The 24,891-nt window shown below is 48.8% G+C and overlaps 1 protein-coding gene across 1 annotated transcript in view; it reads left to right on the top strand.

The window, feature by feature from the left end:
- The first annotated feature begins 5,078 nt into the window (after window positions 1-5,078).
- The window catches only part of PARP1 (poly(ADP-ribose) polymerase 1), a 39,114-nt gene continuing 19,301 nt past the window's right edge, over window positions 5,079-24,891 (top strand). The window contains exons 1-7 of the mRNA XM_055324304.1: window positions 5,079-5,286; window positions 9,713-9,878; window positions 17,485-17,600; window positions 18,188-18,402; window positions 19,987-20,086; window positions 22,243-22,359; window positions 22,915-23,091. Of these exons, the coding sequence (XP_055180279.1) occupies window positions 5,167-5,286; window positions 9,713-9,878; window positions 17,485-17,600; window positions 18,188-18,402; window positions 19,987-20,086; window positions 22,243-22,359; window positions 22,915-23,091 (1,011 nt within the window). The 5' untranslated portion in view covers window positions 5,079-5,166. The remainder of the gene's footprint in view (window positions 5,287-9,712; window positions 9,879-17,484; window positions 17,601-18,187; window positions 18,403-19,986; window positions 20,087-22,242; window positions 22,360-22,914; window positions 23,092-24,891) is intronic.

Raw genomic sequence — 24,891 nt, forward strand, 5'->3', positions numbered from 1 at the left:
TGCTCTCCTGCTCTGCCACTTGCTAGCTGGGTGAACTTTAGGAATCATATTACCTCTGCCCAGCTGTAAATCCAGAGACCAGACATAGCTCTGAGATGTCTCCCTGCTTAAAAAGCCCAGGGAGTTTCCTATATGTTTTGTAACCCGCGGAATTAAATTTCACTCAATTATTTCTCAGTAAGTCAAATAAATCATATCACCATAGGATTCTCCTGTAATTCAAAATAATCAAATCTGGGATCCCTGGGTGGCGCAGCGGTTTGGCGCCTGCCTTTGGCCCAGGGCGCGATCCTGGAGACCCGGGATCGAATCCCATGTCGGGCTCCCGGTGCACGGAGCCTGCTTCTCCCTCTGCCTGTGTCTCTGCCTCTCTCTCTAGCTCTCTCTCTGTGTGACTATCATAAATAAAAAATTTAAAAAAAAAATAATCAAATCTTATAACATGAAATTATGTGTGCATATTTAGTTCAAACTAAATGTCCTGCCCTCGAAATTGCAGAGGAAAAAGAATCACAAAATTTTGATGCCATTTTTTTTAAAAGAAGAGTTAGGAGTTAGTGAAACATAAACTGTAACTTCATAAACATGGTTGGGAGGTCCGCACTCCAGTGAGAATTATGTAACAATCTCCAAAATAGCTTTGCATTCTTGGCACGGGGACCCCTAGCAGCTCCGTGTCCTCCTAGTGGACTCACCAGGACAGTTTTCAAGGCAAGTTGTAAACCATTTTTTTGCACATTTATGTATGTCTTCAATCATCCACTCACTTGACAAACATTTACTAAATTCCCATCATGTGCCAGATATTAGCTAGGGGTTAAGAATACAAAAGAATTTGGGGTGCCTGGTGGCTCAGTAGGTTAGGCTTCTGCCTTGGACTCTGGTTGTGATCCTTGGTCCTGGGATCGAGTCTTACATTGGGTTCCCTGCGGGGGGCCTGCTTCTCCCTCTGCCTGTGTCTCTGTCTCTCTCTGTGTGTCTCTCATGAATAAATAAGTAAAATCTTTTTTAAAAAAAGAATACAAAAGAATTCATGTGTTAAAATTTAGATATATTGCCAAGTGTCATTCATTCATTCACAGAGCACCAGGGGTATAAATGAGTAAGACTTACTTATTTTAGAGAGAGAGAGAGAGAGAGAGCAGGGGGAGCAGCAGAGGGAGAGGAAGAACCAGACTCCCCACCGAGTAGGGACTCCCACCCCATGCCCTAACGCAGTACTTGATCGCAGGACCCTGAGATCTTGACCGTAGTGGAAATCAGGAGTGGGATGTTTAACCCAGGCTCTCCTCGTTAGCATGTGGATTTTCTAAGTATAATAGGATGGCCAGGGATGGGCCAGTCGAGGCTCGAATGTGTGTGGTTTCCACTCCCACTGACACCTCACTTCTCTCCTCTCTGGGCTCCCTTGTTTGGGGTCAAAGTGTGTCAGGCATTCTGAAGCCTTGCCAGTTCTTTCCCTGTTGTGCCTCTTTCTCCCCTTAAGTCCTGACTCTCCTCTGCAGCTTCGCCTAAATGTGCTAATTTCCTAGTCTTGGGCCTTCTTTCTTCCCCTGTAGAAGATACATCTCCCTCTGAATTTCCTCTCTGATCAACGCTACACGATTCTGCAGTCAGTGAAATCTGATGGCAAATTGATTCTGGGTCTTTCACGTGATCTTCTCTTTCTCTATGTGGGTTTTTTTTTATTTTTCTCTATCTTTGGTATTCTCACGGTTCTACACGGTGAGTTGACTAGTGGGTATTTCCTTTTCTCAAATTTCAATGGGAAGTCTTTTGTGTTTTGTTTAACTTTGAGGAATTCATTTCCATTATTTCTGGGAATATTTTTGTCTCTCCATTTCTCTGTTTCTTTTTGGGATTCTGATTGTTTAGACATCAGCATTTCTATTTCTGTCCTCATTTGAGTAGATGACAATGTCAAAATCTAAAATAGTGCATTCTGGAGAGGGATCAGGGCTGGAGAGAAGAGAGGAGAGTTCATTGTATTTTAGTAGGCAAAAGATAGTCATATATTACTCCTGTGATTACAAGCAACTGTATTTTGCAATTAAAGTATTTATGGAAATGGAATAACTTTTTTTTAAAGATTTTATTTATTTATTCATGAGAGACACACAGAGAGGGGCAGAGACAGAGGCAGAGGGAGAAGCAGGCTTCATGCAGGGAGCCTGATGTGGGACTTGATCCGAGGACTCCAGGATCATGCCCCTGAGCCAAAGGCAGACGCTTAACCACTGAGCCACCCAGGCATCCCTAGAATAACTTTTTTCAAAAACAAAGAAGAATAGACACAATTGGAAGAATATGGGCAAAACAGAACTCAGAATAAGCTATATAGCTTTAAATACACGTTAGAGGGGCACCTGCGTGGCTCAATCAGTTAAGAGTATGACTCTGTTTCAGTTCAGGTCATGATCTCAGGGTCATGAGATCAAGTTCTGCATTGGGCTCCACACTCAGCAGGGAGTCAGCTTAAGATCCTCTCTCTTGGAGCACCTGGGTGCTTGGAGCACCTGGGTACACTCAACAACACATCTCAGTTCAAATCCATCGCTCAGCCATGGCCAGTAGTTCTTGTGGCTGCTGTATCAGAGCAGGTCTGAATACTTCACAAAAAGGACATGTTTGTATATCATGTGGAACTATGGAAACTGTATGAATAAAATAGTATAAATTACCTTTCATCCTTCCAAACAAATTAGAGTGTGTACATAATCATATCAAACTCTGCGTGTGTGTGAGGGAGTCCAGCAGGATGCAGGCCAAATGATACACAGTGACAAGTAATGACCTCTGGGATATGGGAGTAGGGATAGATGGAGAGGAAGGGAGATTCTCAAATTATTCTATGTGTCATTTTAATCATTTTTGTTGACTACCTTCATCAAAGGAAAATCACAGAAAACTCCTTAAGCTCATCCAGAGATCAGTCTCTCACGGCCTATCCCACTGCAAGACAGCAAGCTGCAGGCTCAGGGGTCCCATGGGCATCCCTTGCAGTTGAGAAGGTAGAGTCATGGCAGGTGGCAGGGATACAGGGCAGTAGGCACATCATAAGTAGTTAAATGTTAAAAATGAAGCAACTACTGGAATCAGAAGTCAGGATTTGGTGGTGGATTGGGTGTGGGACAGAAGAGAAAAGTTAACTGCAAGGTGCTTGTCCTAAGTGATGGGAGAACCAGGGATCACATCCTGAATGGGCAGTACCAGAGGAGGTTTTAGACATCACTGGGGAAGCATTGAAGACATCCTAGCAAAAGTATTGAGTAGGCAGTAGGATCTAGCTGGCCATCCCTTGGTTTTAGGCAGGAATTCCTAAGCTCTGTTGGTCCAGTGAAGTCCATGGACTTCAAAAGCCATGGTAGCTCCCAGAGACACTATTAGGCAAGGTATCCCAGAAGTGACCAAAGAGAAAAAAGCCTTACAGACCAAATTAAGATGCTTGTACTCCAGGGTTCATTGAATTTTAAACATCTGATTTAAATTCCCTGCAGAAAGAAACAAAATATATGGTAGATGACACACACAGGACTGGGTAGAGGCTAGATAGACCACACCATCTAAATCTGGGGTCATGCTGTGTTGCTAAGGTCTGTATCCCTCCACCGCATCAGCTGGCCTGACAGTCGGGTTGTGAACACCGGAGCTGAGGATGCTCAAGGCCAGTCCAAGTACCTAGAGGCTACTCAGAGAGACACAGTGGCAAATGCACTGGGCCACAGCTGTAGCTTGCCAACTAGCCTGCTGAACAGACATGGGTTTTATCTGCCATTCTTGGGCAGAGCATATGGGAGCCAGAGCAGGACCATAATGTTAGTACCAATAAGTGAACCCAGAGGTCGAGTGATCCTATCTTTTGGATTTGGTTATTCTCTAAGTAAAAGTTATTTTATTTATTCTATCACACACTCCACTTACTCTCTTCACCTTCAACATACCTAACATACCTTACTTCAGATTCTTGCCTAGGGCTCACAACCCACTTGCTGCACCTCTCAACATCACCTCTTAGGTTACTAGCTTTCTTCTCTATGCTGACATGCTTCAGCAGCTTCATTGATCCTGTTCGTTTTTCTTGTCTGCTCTACCAGAACCGAGTCCTCAGATACAGCACACTCCATAGTACTGTTTTACTTTCGTGTTTTTTAAAAGTAGGCTCCATGCTCAAGGTGGGGCTTGAACTCAAGACCCCAAGATCAAGAGCCAGACACTCTACTGACCCAGCCAGCCAGGCCCCGGCCACTAAAATGCATTTAACTATGTTTTTTAAGATTTATGTCTTAGAGCGAGGGAGGGCGGAGGAGCAGAGGGAGAGAGAGAGAATCTCAAGCGCACTCCCTGCTTAGCACGGATCCGTGGCCAGGATCCCAGGACGCGACCCCGACCCCGACCCCGAGATCACAGCCCCCGGGCAATTCAAGAGCCGGACACTACTGACTGAGCCACTGCAATGCTTTAAATGACGAAAATGAAATTCACAGGTTTAAAACAGAAGCCAGTTCTAGGGCGACGGAGCTGTAGAGCAACAGGTCTTCTAGCTCCCACGGGAACCGGTCGCGTGGAGCGCAGACACTGGCGAGGATCCCCGCCCCGACTCCGCGCGGTCCCCGGGTCGGCGCACGGGTCCCAGGGCGCAGAGGGGAAACGGGAAACGCGACGCGCTTCCTAAGAGCGGCGGAGGGGATTCTCCGGGAGAGCACGGGCCCGCCCCCGACTTGAGGCCAGCAGACCCAGCGCACCCCACGCCCCGCCCCTGCAGGCAGCCGCGGCCCACCCGGCTCGCGCAGCCGCAGGAGCCCGGGAACCGCCGGCGCGCAGTGGGCAGAGGGCGCGTGCGCGGGGGGTGGGGGGGCGTGCTCCGAGGACGCGTGCGCCGGGGGCGGGGGGGGCGTGCTCCGAGGACGCGTGCGCCGGGGGCGGGGGGCGTGCCCCCGAGGACGTGCGTGCGCGGCGGCCCCGCCCCGAGGACGCGTGCGCGGGGGGCGTGCCTGCGGCCGGGCGTCTGCGGTCGGTCGGGGAGCGGCGGGCAGCGCGGCGTGCTGTGGGGCGGCGGCGGCGGCTCGGGGCGCTCGGTCGTCTGCGGGGAGCGGGAGTGGGGGGCGGCGGCGGCGCGTGTCCGGGGCGCGGCGCAGGGCAGGCGGCGGCGCGTGTCCGGGGCGGACGATGGCGGAGTCCTCGGACAAGCTCTACCGGGTCGAGTACGCCAAGAGCGGGCGCGCGTCTTGCAAGAAATGCAGCGAGAGCATCCCCAAGGACTCGCTGCGCATGGCCATCATGGTGCAGGTGCGCGCGGCCGCTTTGTGCGCGGTTGGGGGTGCGGGGGAGGGGAGCCGGGGAGGGGGAGGGGGAGGGGCCGCCCCGGGAGCCCGCCCGCGAGAGCCGGGGAGGGCGGCCCGGAGCGGTGCTGCGGGGTGGGGGGCTCCTCCTGCCTGTCGCCGGCCGAGGTCTGAGGACGAGGCGAGCCTGGGCTTCTGAAGCCCGCCGCTTCAGCCCTCCCTCGTGCTGGAAGGTTTGTGTCCTACATTGATGATGGCGCCTGGCGCGTGAGGGTCGTTGTAATCTATTTTTGTACGACATCCGCTCACTCTCGATTTTTTTCTTAATTATGCAGAACTGTACCAGTCGGTGTCATTTCTGTACAGCGCATTCACTGAATCGGGGTTTGAAATAACACCCCCCCCCAACTTTGCAGGTTCTCCGGCGCCTTCCCTCCCTGATGCATTTACAGCTGCCTGATTTGAGTAAAAGGCCGGAGGGGTGCTCCTCGGGGCTTCTGGACCCTCTGGGGGTGTCCCGGCGGATTTACTGAGGCTCCCCAGGCCGGGCCGTGGGACTGGGCGTGTGTCTGAGGGCTCCTACCTAGGCGGGGGGCTTCCTGCGTCCTCCAGCTGCCAGTCTGCTCCTGTCTACCTGTCCAGTCCTGCTCTTCTCCAACATGGAGCTCCTGTTGGTTAAGTTCAGTGCTGGTAGTCAGGGTAACTCGGTTTTCCCTCCCTGCAGTGAGGCAGCAGCGTGTTTTAAGAACAACCCTGTTAAAAAAAAAAAAAAAAAAAAAAAGAACAACCCTGTAGACTTTACTGGGTTTTCAGTTCTAACCAGGTGGAGCAGAGTGGGTACCAAATGCCAAGTGGGGTTAAAGATGGAGGATGTTGCTGGTGTCAGTGCAGGGACCTCTATGAGTAGTTAGACTGTGGATAGTCTAACTCGGCACCTGCCGTGCAGTACTTACCTTCAGTGAACACCAGGTGTGTCAGGCACCGTGTTAGGTTCTAGGGCCTCGGAGACAGCCCTCTCTGCCCATGCAGCCACCAGCTCGGTTAAATAACTGGGAAATGTGGCTGTAGTGAGTGGAGACCACCCAGGATACCTGTGCACCAGGCGTTGAGGGCCTGGGGTGAGAGCTAGATAGGGGTTCTTAAGCGCAGGAGTGGCAGGAAGTTGAGGTTGGAGAAGCCGACCAGGTCTTACCATCTGCAGAACTAGATATGCCCCTGAGGCTCTCCGGATCTTACGCCTGACTGTATGGGTCGCCTAATCTGAAGCTCTCCCCTTAAACATTGTTAACTATCATGAAATTAACATTTTAAAAATAATAATAAAAAGGAGAAGCTCCCTCAGTGCCGGGGCTCTTAACCTAAAATCTGAGCTTAGAAGAAGAGAAATTTATATCTCTGTAGTCCCTAATCTCTCTCTCTCTTTTTTTTAAAAAAAGATTTTATTTATTCATGAGAGAGAGAGAGGCAGAGACCCAGGCAGAGGGAGAAGCAGGCTCCATGCTGGGAGCCCGATGTGGGACTCAATCCTGAGACTCCAGGATAATGCCCTGGGCCAAAGTCAGGTGCCCACCCAGGCGTCCTAGTCACTAATCTCTAATCTCTAAATAAACTTCATTACTTTCTCCAGTTATTAATGTGAAGGCAGAAAAGCAAAAGCAGTACCTATGGTTTTTGTCACCAGTGGAAATTACAGATATTTTCGTATCACCGTACGTTTGTTGGGGATATCTCAAAACATCCATTACATTCATCATCATTCAAAGTTGCTGTAGTTGCTACAGTGGGCACTAAATCTTGTTATTTTATGCTTTAGAGCTCACCATTATCATATTTTTAAACATTTTGATAATTCAGTCTAACTGCTTTCTTCTGTGAGCCTGTGTATTGTATTACTCGTTTTTAAATTTTATTTGGAGAAAGGCGTATCCTTAGGCTTCACTAGTCATCCAGAGAGGACCTTGCCTGATCAGGAAGGACAGACAAAACCACAGTAGAGCCAGTATATCGAATACATAGGAGGGCTGGCCTGGTGTTCCCAGATCGTGAAAGAAATGAGTAAAAGTGGTTTTTCGTAACTGTGTTTGGGGGCGGAGTTTTAATTCAGAATGTAAAATCTGGTCTTTGTAGGCAGAGCTGGAGGCCTGAAAGAAAGAAGCCATTCTTCTCCCTCTTGGGTTCTAATACCTTCTTTTACATTTGTATGGGTGGATTGTTCTCCAAGTGTCAGATACCTGATACTTTAGGTGGTGTGCCTGGGGGCAGCCTCCAGGGGACTAACCAGGCCTTGCAGCTTCTTGACCTGTGGACCCTGGGTTCTTCTGTGTTGGGCGGGCTTGCTGTGGGGTCACACACACTGTTAATGGTCATTCCGTGCTCTCTGGATAGGTGGGCAGTGGGATGGCCTGTTCTATGCCGAAGGAAATAGTGGCTGGGCGAGGACCTGGTGTGTGTTTGCTGGGTACACAGAAATTCTTCTGCTTACGGTTGCCAAGTGGAAGCGTAGCCTTATGACCTTGTTCTGGTTTCCTTCCTGCCATATCCTTGTGACTCCTACATTCTAGGGTAAGGCCTTGCTTTGGTCAGGGGTCCTTGCTCTCAAGTCCCTCTAGCTGCATGCCCTTGGGCTGCACCTCTTGGTTGCGCCACGCTGCATTAATGGTTGGGACACAGCACCCACACCAGAGGTTAGGGGGCAGGGGCAGGGACCCCACCAGAGCCAGGAAACCACGCAACAGCCACAAGGTCCAGTGTGTTCCCTCCCTTTGTGCAAATGTGACCTGAGTGCCGCAGAGGAGGGGCAGACGAGGGACACTGAGGCAAAAGGAGCCCAAGTGCCAGTCTCTGCAGATGTACAGCAAGGTGGAATACGCTTCCATTAGGTGTCGCCTGCCTTGTTGGAAGTTTGAGAGCTGAAATGCAAGTCCATTCTGAAATGCCTTTTGGGGGGGCGGGGGCACCATCTTTTGTTCTGTTGGGAGGGCATCTTTTCCAGAGCAGGACTTCCCCCATCCTTTCCCTTTCTTATCTCCAAACATGGGGTGTTCCACACTCTCTCTGTATCCTCTATGAGTAGGCATTGCATGATGGTACCAAGGTGGGCATCGTTGCCCTTCCAGGAGCTTCCAGCCTAGTGCAGGACATGGACATTGACTGAATAATGGCCCAAATGGATCCTTCTTAACAAGGAGGAGCTTGTTAGGAACCTTCTGGGGAGATGGGGAGGTGCCACTTGCTCTGAATAGGGCAGTGGAGCATTCAGGGCCCAGGGAAGAGCTATTGTGCTGTAAACCAGGCTGCTTGATGCTGGGGAGTCCTTGAAGTACCCTGGCCTGAACCCTCCCTCCGCATGTATTATACTGATTAAGAGGCCACTCCCAGCAGGAGGGGGCTTGGTGGGAGAACTCATCACTGTTTTTCCAGAATATTTCCCCTGTCAGACTGTTCCATCCAAAAATTTGTATGTGGTATTTATTTTTGATGCTGTTTTAATGCTTTTATTCCATCTGTGTGGCATTTAGCTTTATTTTCTATAAAGGCAGATATTTGGAGCCTCTTCTACTTTGATCAGAACCGTTTGTGTATGTTTCAGTAGCTCTTCCTGCCGAGCAGAGTAGTGGATTAAAACTTGGTGTCAGTGCAGTCAGGCTGAGTCACTTGCAGCAGACATCTGTGGATGGGGATGCTGGTTCCCACCCAGAGGTAGTTGAAGGTTCCGTGTGATAGCTTGCGAAGAGGGTCAGGGACCAAGTAAGTGCCAGCATTAGCCCCACTGTGCCTGGTCACCACCACTGTGCCTTCTCTGAAGCCAGAGGTGCTAGGGGCCCAGGAGACCAAAGGTGATACCACACAGGGAGAAGAGCCTGGTGCTGTGGAGTCAGCAGCATCTTGAGTGTGAAGCATCAAAGGAAAGAGGAAGTCCACCATGAGAGGGGAAGCACCTTTCCCCCCTGGCCAGACTTCCCAGAGGCCAGTGAGGGAGCTGACAGTCTGGCTCCAGGCCCTGGGGACTTCTGTCATCTGCTCCCCAGACCGCCAGCTTGACACTGTTTCCTGACACAGTTTCTCTGCCTTGCTCATTATTTGGGACTTGTTCCTCATTATTTTAACTGCAGACGCACTAAGGGAACCCTTTTTGGGCCACACGGGCCCCACAGGGGCAGTGTGCATTCCAGGATGCTGGGAGGGAAGTCATGTCACTGAAGTGTGAAGCCTGTGGTTAGAAGGCCTCTGGGGCTAGGTTCTGTTTAGAAGCTCCCCTGTTCCCTTCTGTGTCCCATGTCCTGAGAACAGACTCCCACCTTCAGCAGACAGCTGTTGGGGAAGATCTTGAGAACTGTGGACTGGGATGCATTTTCTCACATGACACGGGACAGGGCCAGCTGCCAAGGGCTGGGCTTGAGGCTGCTCACTCATCTCCCTCTGTTCTCTCCTAGTCACCCATGTTCGATGGAAAAGTCCCACACTGGTACCACTTTTCCTGCTTCTGGAAGGTCGGCCACTCCATCCGGCACCCCGATGTGGAGGTGGACGGGTTCTCTGAGCTCAGGTGGGATGACCAGCAGAAAGTCAAGAAGACTGCGGAGGCTGGAGGCGTGACAGGTGTGTATGGACCTGGGGGCAGCAGGTGCAGACCCCCAGTCCCACCTGGGCAGCTTCCCTGGGGACCTCTTCTGAGGGCGGGGGCGGGGGGGGGAGCCCTTCAGCTTTGTTACCTGTGATTTCAGCAGCACCTCCTTGGCTTGCCTATGACAGGGTGTTTTTGTCAACGAGTTTTCCCGTTAACCTCCTGCCGCCGCCCCACACAGGCAGGGCCTCTCCCTCTGTCTCCCTCCACAGCGGTACATGTGTTCAAGTGGACCCTTCATTATCACCCCAGGTCCAAGGTTTAAGGATTCACGTGTGGTGGTGTACATTGTATGGGTTTGGACCATATACAATTGACCTTTGAACAACATGGGTTTGAACTGGTTTGCTTCTGTTTGCTTCAGTAAATTCAACACTGTACTATAAATGTGTTTACTTAATAACATTTTCTTTTTTGAGGTTTACCTTATTGGGAGTTCAATATTTAATACTTATAACAAAGGATGTGTTAACTGTTGGTTTTCAGTAGGGCTTCCCGTGAACAGTAGGCTGTTAGTAGTTAAGTTTCAGGGGTATTGTGGGGCACCTGGGAGGCTCACTCAGTGAAGCATCTGCCTTCAATTCAGGTCATTATCCCAGGTCCTGGGATCAAGTTCCACATCAGGCTCCCTGCTCAGTGGGGAGTCTGCTTCTCCCTCTGCCATTCCTCCTGCTCACACTCGCTTGCTTTCTATCAAATAAATAAAATCTTTAAAAAAAAAAAAGTTTCAGGGGACTCAAGTGACCCATAGGTTTTCAGTGCACAAGGGAGGTCAACATCCCAACTCCCACTTTGTTCAAGCGTCATCTGTATTTGGAGTCATTCGTCATCTGTATTTGGAGTCATTCGTCATCTGTATTTGGAGTCATTCGTATGTAGTTTCTTCAGATTGGCTTCTCTACTTAATAATTAACAGGCATTTCAGGTTCCTCTTTGTCTCTTCGGGGCTTGATGGCTCCGTTCCTTTTAACCCTGAATAACATTCCATTGTCTGGATGGACCACGGTCTATTCATTAGGAAGGATTTCTTGGTTGCTTCCAAGATTCAGTAAATGCAAATAAAAGTGCTGTGAACATCCATGTGTAAATTTTTGTGCAGACATAGGTTTTCACCTCATTTGGATAGAAAGCAAAGAGCATGATTGCTCATCCTCTGGGGAAGAGTATGTTTCATTTTGTAAGAAACCCACAAACCAGCTCTCTAAGCAGCTGTACCAGTTTGCATTCCCATCACTCCCTCACTAGCACTTGGTATGTCTGGGTTCAGGATTTTAGCCATTCTGATGGGTGTGTACAGGTGTCTTGAGTTGGTTTGCAGTCCCCTAATGCCCTACAATGTGGAGCATCTTTTCGTGTGCTTATTGCCATCTGCATCTCTATTTGGGAAAGAGTCTGGATATTTTGCCATTCGTCTTTCATATTCTTTCCTTGAGTTTTAGAGTTGTTCATGTATTTTGGATAGTGGTCTTTTGCAGATGTCTTTTTCGTGTCTGGTTTGTTTCTTCTCCCATTTTCTTGACAGCGTCTGTTACAGAAGTTCTCAGTTGTAAGAAGTCCAGCTTATCCATTATTTTTTTCCTGGCCTGTGTCTTTACTGTTGTATCTAAGAGTCCTCACCACACCTAGGTCAGCTAGATTTTCTCCTGTGTCACATTCTGGGAGTTTTACATTATGGTGTTTTCCTTTAAGACCATGATTCGTTTTAAGTTTTGTAAGGTAGATAAAGTCTTAGTCTAGATTTATTGTGTGTATGCATATGTCCAGTGCCAGTACCACCTGTTGGAAATTCTGTCTTTCCTCCATCGTGTTGCATTTGTTCCTTTGTCAAATGTCAATAACTGTGTTGGTGTGGGTATATTTGTGGGGTCTTTTTGGTCTGTTTATCAGTTTGTCTATTCTGCCAGTACCATACCGTCGTGGTGACTAGTTTCATGATGAATCTTAAAGCCAGATGGTGTTAGTCCTCTGACTTTGTTTTTCTTTTTCAAACCTGTGTTGGCTGTTCTGAGTCTTTTGCCTTCATATGAACTTGAGTCGGGGTGCTCGGAGCTGGGAGGTCAATGACATGGCTCACTGTGAATAAAAACAGCAAATTCACTAAGAAAGGGTCCAGAGAGTGAGCCTGTCCATTTTAGCAGAGGGCAGATGTAACAAATTTTTCTTATTCTGTGGTCGTTTTTCCCTTTTGTGTTCAGGTTAGTGGGGGTTGTTTTAGGACTATGTCCCATCTAGTTATAATTTATGTGTATCAAATTATGTAACTTTATAATAGGAAAGGCACAGTAAGTTTGCTATAAACTGTGTCGTTTCTGAAAACCTCAGAAATCAAAGTTAAGATAACACCTGTTAATTGTCCAGTGATTTTTGTATTCAAGGAGCCTAATTTAATCACAGAGACGCACAAGAAGTTTCCATCTTCCTAGATCCTGTAATTCCAACTATCTTTGGCATTGTGGGGTGTCTCCCTATTTGAAATTTTCTATTCCAATATTGATTCACATGTGTGTCCCTTTTTCTTCTGTAGAAATGGGATTCTGCCTAAGTGTTACTTTGTTAAAATGCTTCTTGTGTGTGGTGAAATACACATACCATGAAATCCACTATCTTAGCCAAGTTTAAGCGTGGGCTTCATCACCATGAAGCACATTCACACTGTTCGACCATCACCCCACCCACCTCCACCTCCAGAGTGTTCTCATCTTCCCAACCTGAAACTCCAAGCCCAATTCACAGTAAACGGCCCCCCTCCCCAATTTCGTGTCCCCCTGCTACGATTTCTATGAATGGGACTCTGGGTGCCTCTGTGAGTGGAATCATACATGGTTTGTCCTTCTAGAACGAGCTTATCTCACTTGACATCTGTCCTCAGCTCTGTCCGTGGTATAGTGCTGTGGCAGCTATCAGATAGCATATACCTGCAACATGGATGCATCACTTTTTTTTAAGATTTTATTTTTTTATTTGAGAGCACGCGCGCACACAACCGGGGGGAGAGGGAGGAGGAGAAGCAGACTTCCCACTGAGCAGGGAGCCTGAAGGGGCCCTGGATCTCAGAAATCCTAGATCATGACATGAGCCAAAGGCAGATGCTTAATTGACTGTGCCACCCAGGTGCCCCACATTTTGTTTATCTGTTCACTCATTGAGGGGTGTTTGGATGGTTTCTGCCCTTGGGCAATTACAAATAACATTGTTGTGGATATTATGGTGGCGTACCCAATCCAGACCCCACTTTCTGTTCTCTTAGGTCCATATGTGGGAAGGGGAATGGCTGAATCAGAGAGTAATTCTGTGTTTTATGTTCTGTGTACCTGCCATAGTGTTTTCTGCAAGGGCTGCACGATTTTTCATCCCCTCCAGAAATACACAGTTTTCCAATTCCCCTGCATCCTTGCCAGTGCTTTATGGTCTGAGGGTGGGTGGGTGGGTGTGTTGTTTCTGTTCTTGTTTTTATAATACCCAGCCTAAGGTGTGAAGTGTTCATTCATGTGGTGTTTGTGTGTGTGTGTGTGTGTTTTAAGATTTTATTTATTCATTCATGAGAGACAGAGAGAGGCAGAGACACAGGCAGAGGGAGAAGCAGGCTCCATACAGGGAGGCAGGGAGCCCGATGCGGAACTGGATCACGGGACCCCAGGATCATGGCCTGAGCAAAGGCACATGCTCTACTGTGGAGCCACCCAGGCGTTCCTTTCATGTGGTTTTGATTTGCATTTTCCTATGATGTTGATCTATATGTTAACATTTTACAATTTAATATTTACTTTTTTTTTTTTTTTTAAGATTTATTTGTTTATTTTAGAAAGAGTGTGTGATCCGGCGAGAGGCAGAAAAAGGGAGAGGGAGTCTCAAGCAGACTACCCACTGAGTGCAGAGCCCAACCCAGGGCTTGATCTCACAACCATGACCCAAAATCAAGAGTCGGCTACTGAACCGACTGAGCTGCCCAGGCACCCCTAATATTTACTCTTTTCATGTTAAAAAGTTGTAAGTTTCCATCCTTGTGTTTTACGGTTATGTAGTAGTCATTTATCGAGGTTTTGCTACATTTTGTGCTTCATTCATGACCCTTGACATGAATGCCCTCTCGCCCCTGTGCAGTAGCCCAGATCCAGTGCAGATGCCGAGAGGTGAGCTCACTAGGCTGAGACAATGCCAAAGGCCCATGAGCCAGGATTCGGCTCCAGACCGCCTGTCCTTGGAGGCTACACTGTCACCTGTTTTTGCAACATAGCAGATTGAGCTGCTACAAACTTCCTGTCTAGCCAGGGCACCCGTCCAGTTACCTCTTTAATTCCAGGGCGCAGGATGGCTGCTCAAAGGGCTGAATTGTCCTGAGCCATCTGTGCTCGTGTCCAATTGTTTCAGAAGGCTTGCATCCCTTAGTCATGCCACCCATGGATACATCTCTGCATCCACATCCCCACCACAAAGTATTTCCATTCTGTTTACTTTGTTCCTGATGGGATGGAACGTTTTGTCACCTTTAGTCAGTTTTATTAATTTGATATTTGTAGGTGTCCTTGCCTTATCTTTTAGAGCGTTATATGTGTAGGCTTGTTTTTTGTTGGTGGTGGTTTTTTTTTTTGTTTTTAAGATTTTATTTATTCATGAGAAGCAGAGGGAAAAGCAGACTCCCTGTGGGGAGCCCGATGTAGGACTTGATCCAGGACCCTGAGCCCAAGGCAAATGCTTGGCACTTAGCCACCCAGGTGCCTAGGCGTTATGTGTTTGTCTTTCTAAGATTTACTTACTTGAGAGAGCACAAGCAAGGGGAGGGGCAGAGGGAGAAGCAGACTCCCCGCTGAGCAGGGAGCCCCATGTGGGGCTTTATTCCAGGACCCTGATATCATGACCTGAGCTGAAGGCAGATGCTTAACCCACTGAGCCGCCCAAGTGCCTGAATTTTGTGGTTTTTTGTTTTTGTTTTTTGAATTTTGTGTTTATTTTAATGAAACCGATGATAGGAATTCTTTGGGTTTTGTTTTGCAAATATATTTACAAGTTTGAGTTTTTATGTATATGTATACACATACACATGTATATAAAAATGCTTTTTTTTTATTACAAAGTTTTTTTTTATGTAAACTTTGCCCCTAATGTGAGGCTTGAACTCACAACCCTGAGATCAAGAATTGCCTGCTCCACCACCAGCCAGGCTGTCCTTTGACATTTTTCTTTGAAGCAGATTTGTCTGTTTTGCCACATGAAGCTTTGTCTTGGACTAAATGTTCTTTAGTCATATTTGGCTTCTCATTTACAGTTTGTACTTCTGATCTTAGTTTTAAGTTCTTCATCTGGAATTTTAAAAATAATTTACATGCAGTCCTATGAGAACTAACTCATGGGCCATCACATAACACCTACCCATCGATTTAGGGAACATTTCCATTCCCCCCAGAAGGTTCCCTTGTGCCTTTTCTCAGTTATCCTCACCCACCTGGGTGACCACTGCTCTGATTTCTGTCCCCGTGGATTAACTTTGTGTGACTTAGGATCTCAGAAGGAAAGGAATAGGTTGTGCTTCTCCTATAACCTCCTTCCACTCACTCGGGTTGTCTCATTTGTCTTGAGTTACACTTTTCATTGCTGAGGGGTAGTCGCCTTGCAACAGATCACAGTCCATCCAACATTCTGTGGTCAACCTTGAGCTGTTAGAAATACAGCTGCTATTCACATTTGTGTACACCACTCTGTGTGCCGCACTTTTGTTTCTCTGGGGCCAGTACTTAGGAATGGAGTGGTAGATGAATGGTAGGTGTATGTGTAGCTGTTGAAGGAAGCTGCCAGGCTGTCTTCCCACATTGTACCATTTCATGTCCCCACCCGGGGAATGTTGAGTGTTTCAGCTCCTCCATGTCCTCGCCATCACCTGGCCTGGCACAAGCAGTCTTCAGTATTAACACTGATAGGTGTGTAGTGAGAGCTCGTCATGATTTTAATTTGCATTGATCTCTTTATGGAGTCATAAGAGTTCTTAGAATATTCTAGATGCAAGTCCTTTATTAGATGTGAATACCTTCTCATTCTGGTGGGGCTGGCCTTTTGTTTAATTACTGATTTTATGAAGAGCAGTAGTTAAGTTTTTTCCTCTTTTTTTGGTTGATGGTTTCCACCTCCTGAGAAATCTGTGCCTGTTCTAAGATTGCAAAGATACCCTTCTTTGTTTTCTTCTGGAAGTTGTGTAGTCCTGACATTCATATTTGGTTCCTGATCTGTCTTAAGTGAACATTTGTGGTAGTTGTGGGGAGGGGGTTGGCTTTTGTTTTGTTCGTGTGGAGACCATGTTGTACCCACTCCATTTGTGTAGAAGACTTGTTTGTTCACATCAGCTGACTGCATACCTATAGGTATGAGTCTGGACTCTGGCCCCTTGGGTTGGTCCTCTCTGCCAGCACCCCACTGTCTTAAGTTCTGCAACTTGTAGGATATCATGAAATTGCTTAATGTGAATCTTTCAGCTTTGTTCTTTCTCAATATCTTGGTGACATTTCTAGGTCCTTTGTAGTTCCTTACCAATTTTGTGGTAACCTTACTGATTTCTTGCCCAAATGGGCCCGCTAGGATTTTGATTAACATCACATGGAATTTATGGATCAAATTGAATTGACATACTGATATGTCAACAAATTGAGTCAATTCATAAACATGAGACTCTCCATGTCCTTAGGCTTTCGTTAATTTCATGCCATCCTAAAGCTTCTGTGTAGAGGTTTTGTGGGTCTTGTCAAATCTGTTTCTGAGTATTCTGTGTATTTAAATGCTTCTTAAACAGGAGTCTAGTTTAATTTTCTAATAGGTTTATTGTTCACATATAGGAACATGATACATGTTGACCTTACATTGTCCAAATTTGCTCAATTTACTTAATGGCAGAAGTAGTTTTTTTCTATATTCCTGCTTGTGCAATCGTGTCCCTACAGGTAGAAGTGGCTGTACTTGTTCTTTCCAGGCTTACACCTTTTGTCTGTTTTTCTTGTCCTGATGGCACTCACTAGAGCCTCCAATACAATGTTGAATAGATGTGGTTGGGAGAGATGGCCTTGCCTGGTGTCTGTCCTCAAGGTAGAAACATTCAGTCATTGACTTATTTTTTATAAGACTCTCCTTTGTTCCCAGATGCTTGGCCCTTCATCGCCAAGGCTCCTTACTGAATGACCCCAGCTTTTCCCACCAATTTAGAAATGCTGCCTTCACTGCTTGTTTCTTGTACTTCTGTATGAAGATATGCCTGTAACTTTGATACCTAGAAATGTAACGGAAATCAGAAGGGGTAGTTAGAATGTAGCAGAGTGCATAGCTCTCAAGATCAGAGCTAAGGAAGTATTTTTCAAAGTGAGGGAGCACCCAGGGTGGTGATGGAGAGAACCAGAAGGAGAGACTGAGCCCTGTGCTGTTTCTGAGAGCCTGTCTGATGAAGGGTTGTGTTTTATGGCCAGAAAAGCAGCCACAGCTAGTAGAGACAGATTGGGGGAGCTGGGCCAGTTGTAGGCACAGGTGTCCCAGTGAAAAGCTCCTGGGCTCAGGCTCTCCGAAACTGTTCTGAGGCTGAGTGCAGCGCTGCTATGTCCGATCCTTCAGGCAAAGGCCAGGATGGAGGAGGTGGCAAGACAGACAAGACACTGGCTGACTTCGCAGCTGAATATGCCAAGTCCAACAGGAGCACGTGCAAGGGCTGCCTGGAGAAGATAGAAAAGGTAAGCCTAGGGGTAGGAGTGTTAACTCCCAGAGCCTCTGGGGGTCTGGAGCTATATCCTTAGGTGTTTTAAGACAATATACGGGGGCTTCCAGTGCTAGCCAGCACTAGTGGTTAAGCATAACCTGAGGATCTCATAGGCCCAGAACTGCTGAGAATGTCCCATCTGAGCTCATAAACCTGGTCCCCGAGGCCGCATGAGCTTCTGGATTGTGGGTTTTTCTCTGCCTCTGTGGGACCTTCATGTATAAAAAAAGGCTGAAGGGTCTGCAGGCAGGGGTGCATGGTGTCCTAGGTGGTGGCCCAAGGCTGGCTGTGCTTATGTCTGCTCCTGGCCAGCAGAACATTCTCAGGAAAGACGTGCTCTTCTGCCTGGGTGGGTGGGTAGATGGCTAGTTGGAGTCGACCCTGTTTAAAATGGGGGTGCTGAGATTTAGGGTAGCACATAATCCTTGGTAACAAAACAGACAGCACCTCCCAGCAGCCCTCACCATGCCCTTGGTGTGGACCCAAGGCCCCGCTATCTGGCCAGCCCAGGTTACCCCCATACTTCTGGATTTCTTGTACCACATGTGGTTCTTCCTGTAGGGCCAGATACGCCTGTCCAAGAAGATGCTGGATCCAGAGAAGCCCCAACTGGGCATGATTGACCGCTGGTACCACCCGAACTGCTTTGTTAAGAACAGGGAGGAGCTGGGGTTCCGGCCCGAGTACAGCGCCAGTCAGTTCAAGGGCTTTGGCCTCCTCACTCCAGAGGATAAAGAAGCCCTGAAGAAGCAGCTCCCAGGAGTCAAGAGTGAAGGGTAGGTGGGCGGGGCAGGGGGGTGGTTCCGTGAGACCCTGCAGATTCCAGGCCACTCCCGTGTCTCCCTTTGATGACTGCCAGCAAGCCAGGGGCTGCAGAGTGAGAGACAGTGACAGCCGCGCTCAACCCCTTCCCAGCTATGGGGCAGAGGACATAGGGAGAGCTGTGGGGGTTCCTGCTTCCATATCTGATCGACAGACAGGCAGAACCAGCCAGTCATCCCCTCCACCCCCAGGTTAGCATTTCACACATTTAGGGAGGGCTCTCCTGTCCTGAGTATTCCCCCTGCCAGGGCCAACTACCACGTGTCCTGTGACTCCCTGCATGACCTGCTTCCCCATCCCCATTGCAAACTTTGTGTCTGGGTCTCTGATGATGGTTAGGAGGATCATGACAGGAGTACGGAGAGCAGTAGATTAGAAGCTCCTTGGTTTACCCTCAAAATTGTATGGGTTTCATATGGTCTTAACATTTAGGATGGGGGAGCCCAGTCATGCCAATCTGGAGTCCACAGGCACTTGTTCTTTCCCACCTCCCTCTGCTGCTCCCTGGGCTGTAGTCTGGAGTTGCTTGGTGTAACAGGCCTAGCTAGGGAGGCATGGCAGGGCCATGCAGGGCTGTGGTCAGTGTTAGGATTGGGGTAACCCTGACCTCCCCATGATCAAGCAGCTGTCAAGCACTGAGTTCATCACACACCAGTTCATGCACAGTATATGTGGCTCTGGAATATGTATGGAAAGTGGAAAATCGAGCTCATGGATTGAGTCCTCAGGACAGCACAGCCCATGATGTGTGCAGGAAGGCATAAGCTCATGTTTATGCCATCACAGCACCTGAATTGATGGGGTGCTTCTGATGTGATGGGGATAATTTAGTTAGCCATCCCCATGGTCTTGTTAGGTACATGGTATTCTGTTTCATGGATGAGGAAACTTGTTATGGTTTGAAGTCGGGTCCATAACAGCTGAAAGTGAGTCTTAACCACTGTGACTGCCCTGTTCTGGGGGCTGCTGCTGACCCTCCCTGCCTCCTTCAAGTCAGGGGTGACTGCAACCAGCCCAGGCAGACTGAGTAGTGGTGCCAAGACCATCGCTGCCTTGGTAGGGGTTTGAATGACAGTGCAGCCCCACCTCTGAGAACAGCCCTAGGAGCAGCCCTATATTTAGCTTGAAAGGCTTGGCCCCTGGGACAAGTGATTCATCTTTTTACAATCCCTGCCCTCTGGCAGTGGGCTTACCTGTCACGGTCCCTGCCAGAACTTTCCAGGTGCTTTATTTGTGCGAAGAGGTACATGAGGGTTTGACATCAGATGGGGTGGGGCCTGAGCCCTGGTTCCTACATGGGCTGTTCCAAGTTCCTAGGGCAAGCCCCAGCCTCTCCTTGGCAGCAGAGTATGCCATGAGGTGTGTGGTGCCTGTTGGCCAACACTACCTGGGTGGACTGCAAGCTCGTGGGGGCAGAGTGAGATGCAGTGCTTTCAGGGCCTGGCAGACAGGAGTTGCAGGGACAGAAAGATCCTGCATCCCCTGAGTCACTGGTTCCAGGGTTCTGATGGCTCTGTCACATCCCATGTCTCTTTCAGGAAGAGGAAAGGAGATGAGGTGGATGGGATGGATGAAGTGGCCAAGAAGAAATCTAAAAAAGAAAAGGATAAGGACAGTAGGCTTGAGAAGGCCCTGAAGGTGAGCTCTGAACTGTGTCTCTGCTCACTGTTCCGTCTATTCTCTGTCCTTATCCTGGGAAGAAAGTTCCAGGGGGTATGTGCGTCCCACTTAGCCAAGACCTCTAAGAATTCCCAAACTGAAAGCAGTTGAGAAATAGCATGGTTCCCCCCCCCCCCATCCTCCACTTCTTGCCTAAAGGAAAGCCCAGCTTAGGGCAACGGGTTCTAGACCAGTGCCTCACCAGCCTCACACCCCAGACACATCGCCATGCATCCTGGATCTGGTGGGTCTGGCACATGTCGCACATAGAATGTTCAGTTTTGGCATAGCAGACTTTCTCGGTCCGGATGAGTGGCTGGAAGGACAGACTTGTTTCCTAGTTCTTGTTTGCAAAAGCAATAGAAGACACATAGCAAAGGAGAGAACCACCCATTAAGTCTATTGTCATCGACCAGAAAGATTCAGCACTGTGTTGATGATGATGTGTTGAATCAAAATAGAAGGTATTGATCAGAAAATGCTGGGTGTTTGGGAAAACCAGGGGAGAACCGTCCTCAGTCATTTTTGGGAACATGATTTCTGTGTGCCATCTGCTTGGTGCTCATGAGAGAATTCAGTTTTTGCCAGTGGTGTAGAAATTCGAAGCAGTTTCTGATTTGGTTCAAGCTTCTTTTTTCTGTTATTATTATTTACTTATTCATAGAGACACAGAGAGAGAGAGAGAGGCAGAGACACAGGCAGAGGGAGAAGCAGGCTCCATGCAGAGAGCCCAAAATGGGACTCAATCCTGGATCTCTAGGATCGCGCCCTGGGCTGCAGGCAGCGCTAAACCGCTGCGCCACCAGGGCTGCCCTGGTTCTAGCTTCTTGATAAGAATCATCGATACAGTGTAATTGTCCTTCAGTGAAACCATGTCTGAAGTGTGTAAAACTGGCTTGGCAGGGTTGTGGTTGGTGTTCTTTTGCACTTGCCCTCTGCCTTTTTTGGGTGTTTTCTCAAGCACCATCATAGATAAAAAGAAAGTTGGAAATTTACATGTTCCCCTGGCCTTGCCAGCCTGGCGCATCCATGTCCACTGGCCCTCTGACTTTAGTCAAGCAGGTGAAATAGTTCGTTTCCTCCGTTTAAACTTGTCCTGCTTTGGGCAGCCCGAGTGGCTCAGCAGTTTAGCGCTGCCTTCAGCCCAGGTCGTGGTCCTGGAGACCCGGGCTTGAGTCCCACGTCAGGTTCCCTGCGTGGAGCCTACTTCTCCCTCTGCCTGTGTCTCTACCTCTCTCTCTTTCTCTCTCTCTCTCTGTCTTTAATCTCATGATTAAATAAGTGAAATTTTTTTAAAATGCTTAAAAATAAACTTGTCCTGCTAGACTTGCCACCTTGTACCCGTAACTGGCGATGTGGCACGGGTGCAGGGGGATGCAGGGCAGGTACAGCAGAGCTGGGAGCAGACACCAGATGTGTGTGGTGGCACTTTGCTGGTCGCATTAAAACCTTCCTCACTTGAGGGGCGCCTGGCTGGCTCAGTGGATAGAGTGTGCGACTCTGGATCTCAGGGTCCTCAGTTTGAGCCCTATTCTGTGAGGGGTAAAGATTACTTAAAAGTAAGATATTTTGAAAACCAGATGCCGTTAAAATCCTCACGTGGCGTGGAGGGCAACTCCATGGGGTCAGCGAGGCCAGCATTTTTATGTCTGGTTTGCAGGGGTGTGGTCTGCGGCCAAGAGTGGTGAAGAGCTTGTCCAGGACTGTAGCAAGGAAGGAGGTTGATGGAATCATGGGCCGGGTGGTGGTCAGGGTAAACAAGATGCTGTAGTGCTTCCACAAAGAGTAGGCACTGCATGCATATTGCCTCCAAGATGGAAAACTCGTGTTCTGAAAAGCACAGATCTGTTCCTGTGTGATGCTTAGTGTGATATGCCACTGAGGCCAGCAGGGATGCTTGGGAATCGTCACTACAGCCATGTCCCGGCTCTTCCCTCTGAGGTCTGTCTCTCCCCGGCATGCTCTGGTTAGAACAGACTCCACGGGCATGTGGAGGGGACCAGCTTAGAAGCACAGCTCAGCTGCCCCAAGAGGACACCAGTAGAGGCGGGTAGAACACACACACACTCCACCAGCCCCAGTGGGGTCTCTGTATGGACAGGGCTGGTCTGTCAGCTGCCTGGCTTTGTCTGCAGGCCCAGAACGAGCTGATCTGGAACATCAAGGACGAGCTAAAGAAAGTGTGTTCTACAAATGACCTGAAAGAGCTGCTCATCTTCAACAAGCAGCAAGTGCCATCTGGGGAGTCAGCGGTGAGCTGCCTTCGTGTACAGTGAGATGCAAGAGGCGGCCAGGGTGGTGATGGGAGGAGTGGAAATGCTGTGGTTCTGTGGTGTGGTCTTTGCCATCGCAGTCACCACATCTGGGGACTGGTAAACCCCATACGTCAGCCCTGGGCTTAGGGAGGAGACCAGGGTGGGCTATGAATATGCCTTGGGTGCTTGTGCCACACATTTTGGCTCAGACACCCAGGGACTGCAGGTCTGGAGGGCGTGGAGCCCCCCGTGGTGAAGGGAGGCTTACCTGCACCCCACTGGTTTGCCCCACTGGCTCTGCTCCTTGTGCGGTAGCAGGACACTATTCTAAGTCACCAGGGGGTAGGGACTGTGGCACTTCATGTGGAGACGTGAGGCCTCTCAGAGAAGTCCAAGCTCTGCCTGTAACCAGCTGCCCCGAGGAGTCCATGTCGGGGCCAGCCCTTTCTCTCTTAGTTAGCAAGGTCTTCCTGCTCTTCCTCCTGGGTCGGTAAGTGTCCTTCCCTATAGCCTCTCCTCTCCTCTCTTGACCTGTTTGCTACCTGGCTTCAGATCTTGGACCGAGTGGCTGATGGCATGGTGTTCGGTGCCCTCCTTCCCTGTGAGGAATGCTCAGGCCAGCTGGTCTTCAAGAGTGATGCCTACTACTGTACTGGGGATGTCACTGCCTGGACCAAGTGTATGGTCAAGACACAGACACCCAGCCGGAAGGAGTGGGTGACCCCGAAGGTAAGTGGGTGTGTGGGGGAGTGGATTCTTGGATGTTAGCAGAACACCGTCATCCCTCCTTCTGGGCTTGTTCACACTCCAAGTCACCATGACTGCAGTGCTGTGTTCTTAGTCTTTCCGACAAGGCCATCCTTACACTCAGAATATAAAACCGTATTATTGGTCTATAAGTTTGCAAACTCCACAAACATAGAAGCACAGGCAGTCCTAGCAGGAGTACAAGTTTTGTCCTATTGGCATAAGGTTTTGACGATTGGCATTGTCCTCTTGCTTGCCAAGACCATGAAGTACCTTTGTATTTGCTTATTGAAGGCTTCCTGTGTGCCAGGCACTGTTCTAGGCACAAAAGACCCACTGGTGAACAAACGAATGATGATAATTCCCGCCTCGGTGATAGGAGACAATTTCCTAAGGATGTTTTCCTACCTTAGTGCTAAGGGGAGTTGGGTCCGGAGTTCAAGTATCTCCTCCTGTTGTAGTGGTTTTTTTGTTTTTTTGTTTTGTTTTTTTTTTAATGGGAATGCATGTTGAATTCTCAGGATACCAAAAACTCACTTGGAAATCCTCAGTTGGGACTGTCTGCACCCTCAGACTCTGTGTGGGCAGGGCTGCCTCACTTCTTGTGCTTGTGCAGGAGGCCAAGCCTGTGGGCCGGTGGCACGGGACTTAGCATGTCACTCGGGTGTCCCACTGGCTCCCCGTCAGCACAGCAGCTACACTCGAACTCTGTTTTCCTACAACCCTCTTGCCTCCCCTGCTTGCTGCCATCATTGTGCCCCACCTCGCTGTTTTCTCTATACTTGTACTTGAGCAATCACTCGAAAACAGCTCTGACCTCATCACTGCTTGTGTCCTTAAGACCTCAGTGATTCCTTGGGTCACATGGAAATATTCTCCCAGTTTTTCTGAGTTTGCAAATGTCACATACCTGTGTGTGGTACCTGTACCCCTTTTACTATCTCTGAGAAAATGAAATCATAAGGAGTGGGGACCCATTTTGTATTTCACAGGCCAGTTGCACAGCATTGTGCTTACTTTTGAAGGTACCTGTGTGTGTAAGACCTATTTTCAGGTCCACGGTGCCTGCCGCCTGTGCAGATTCACGGATTCCCAGCTCCATGCGAGCCTGCTGCTCTCTGTGGGCCTTCCTCAGGCTCTGTGCTGCCCTTGTCTTCGTGGGTACTGTCACTGCCACTGCACATGCACACACACTATCTCTCTAGCTCTTTACATTCCCAGCAATAGAACACTGACCACCCAGTGTTCCCTGCATCCCACAGTACATCAGTCATACGTCTTTGCTTGGACCCTGCTTTTTTGGCCCCTAGCTGCCTAAACAGGTCATTGCCTCCAGGGAGCCCCCCCAGAGTTCCCCATCTGTTGTCACATTAGCCTTCACGTGTCTGACCCAGTCAGCACTGAACTGCTTTCTTGAAAGAAGAAACTCTTCATAACCTCACCATGATAATATGGCACAGTAAGTGTTCAGCATGACTTGGAAATGGTCTGTTGCTCCTTTGATCTGGGGCATTCATGGAGCACAGGTACACGGGAGTGGGCTCTTCCTTGCCTGGACCGTGCTGTTCTGAACTCCGGCGGAGTCCTTATGGAACACTTGTTGCTCTCAGCAGCCGTGTTACCTTCTCAGAAGGGAGGGGAGCTCTCTGGTTTCCTCTCAGGAAGTAACCTCTCTCCCAGTCAGTGCAGTCTCGGGAGGTGGGCATGTGACCCCTGAGGGGCCTCTCGAGGGCCAGGCCTGGGGGTTTCAGGCCGTGGCAGCTGATTCATGATTGGTTGATC

Source organism: Nyctereutes procyonoides, unplaced genomic scaffold (assembly GCF_905146905.1).
Source record: "Nyctereutes procyonoides isolate TBG_1078 unplaced genomic scaffold, NYPRO_anot_genome, whole genome shotgun sequence".
In the NCBI taxonomy this organism is placed as follows: Eukaryota; Metazoa; Chordata; class Mammalia; order Carnivora; family Canidae; genus Nyctereutes; species Nyctereutes procyonoides.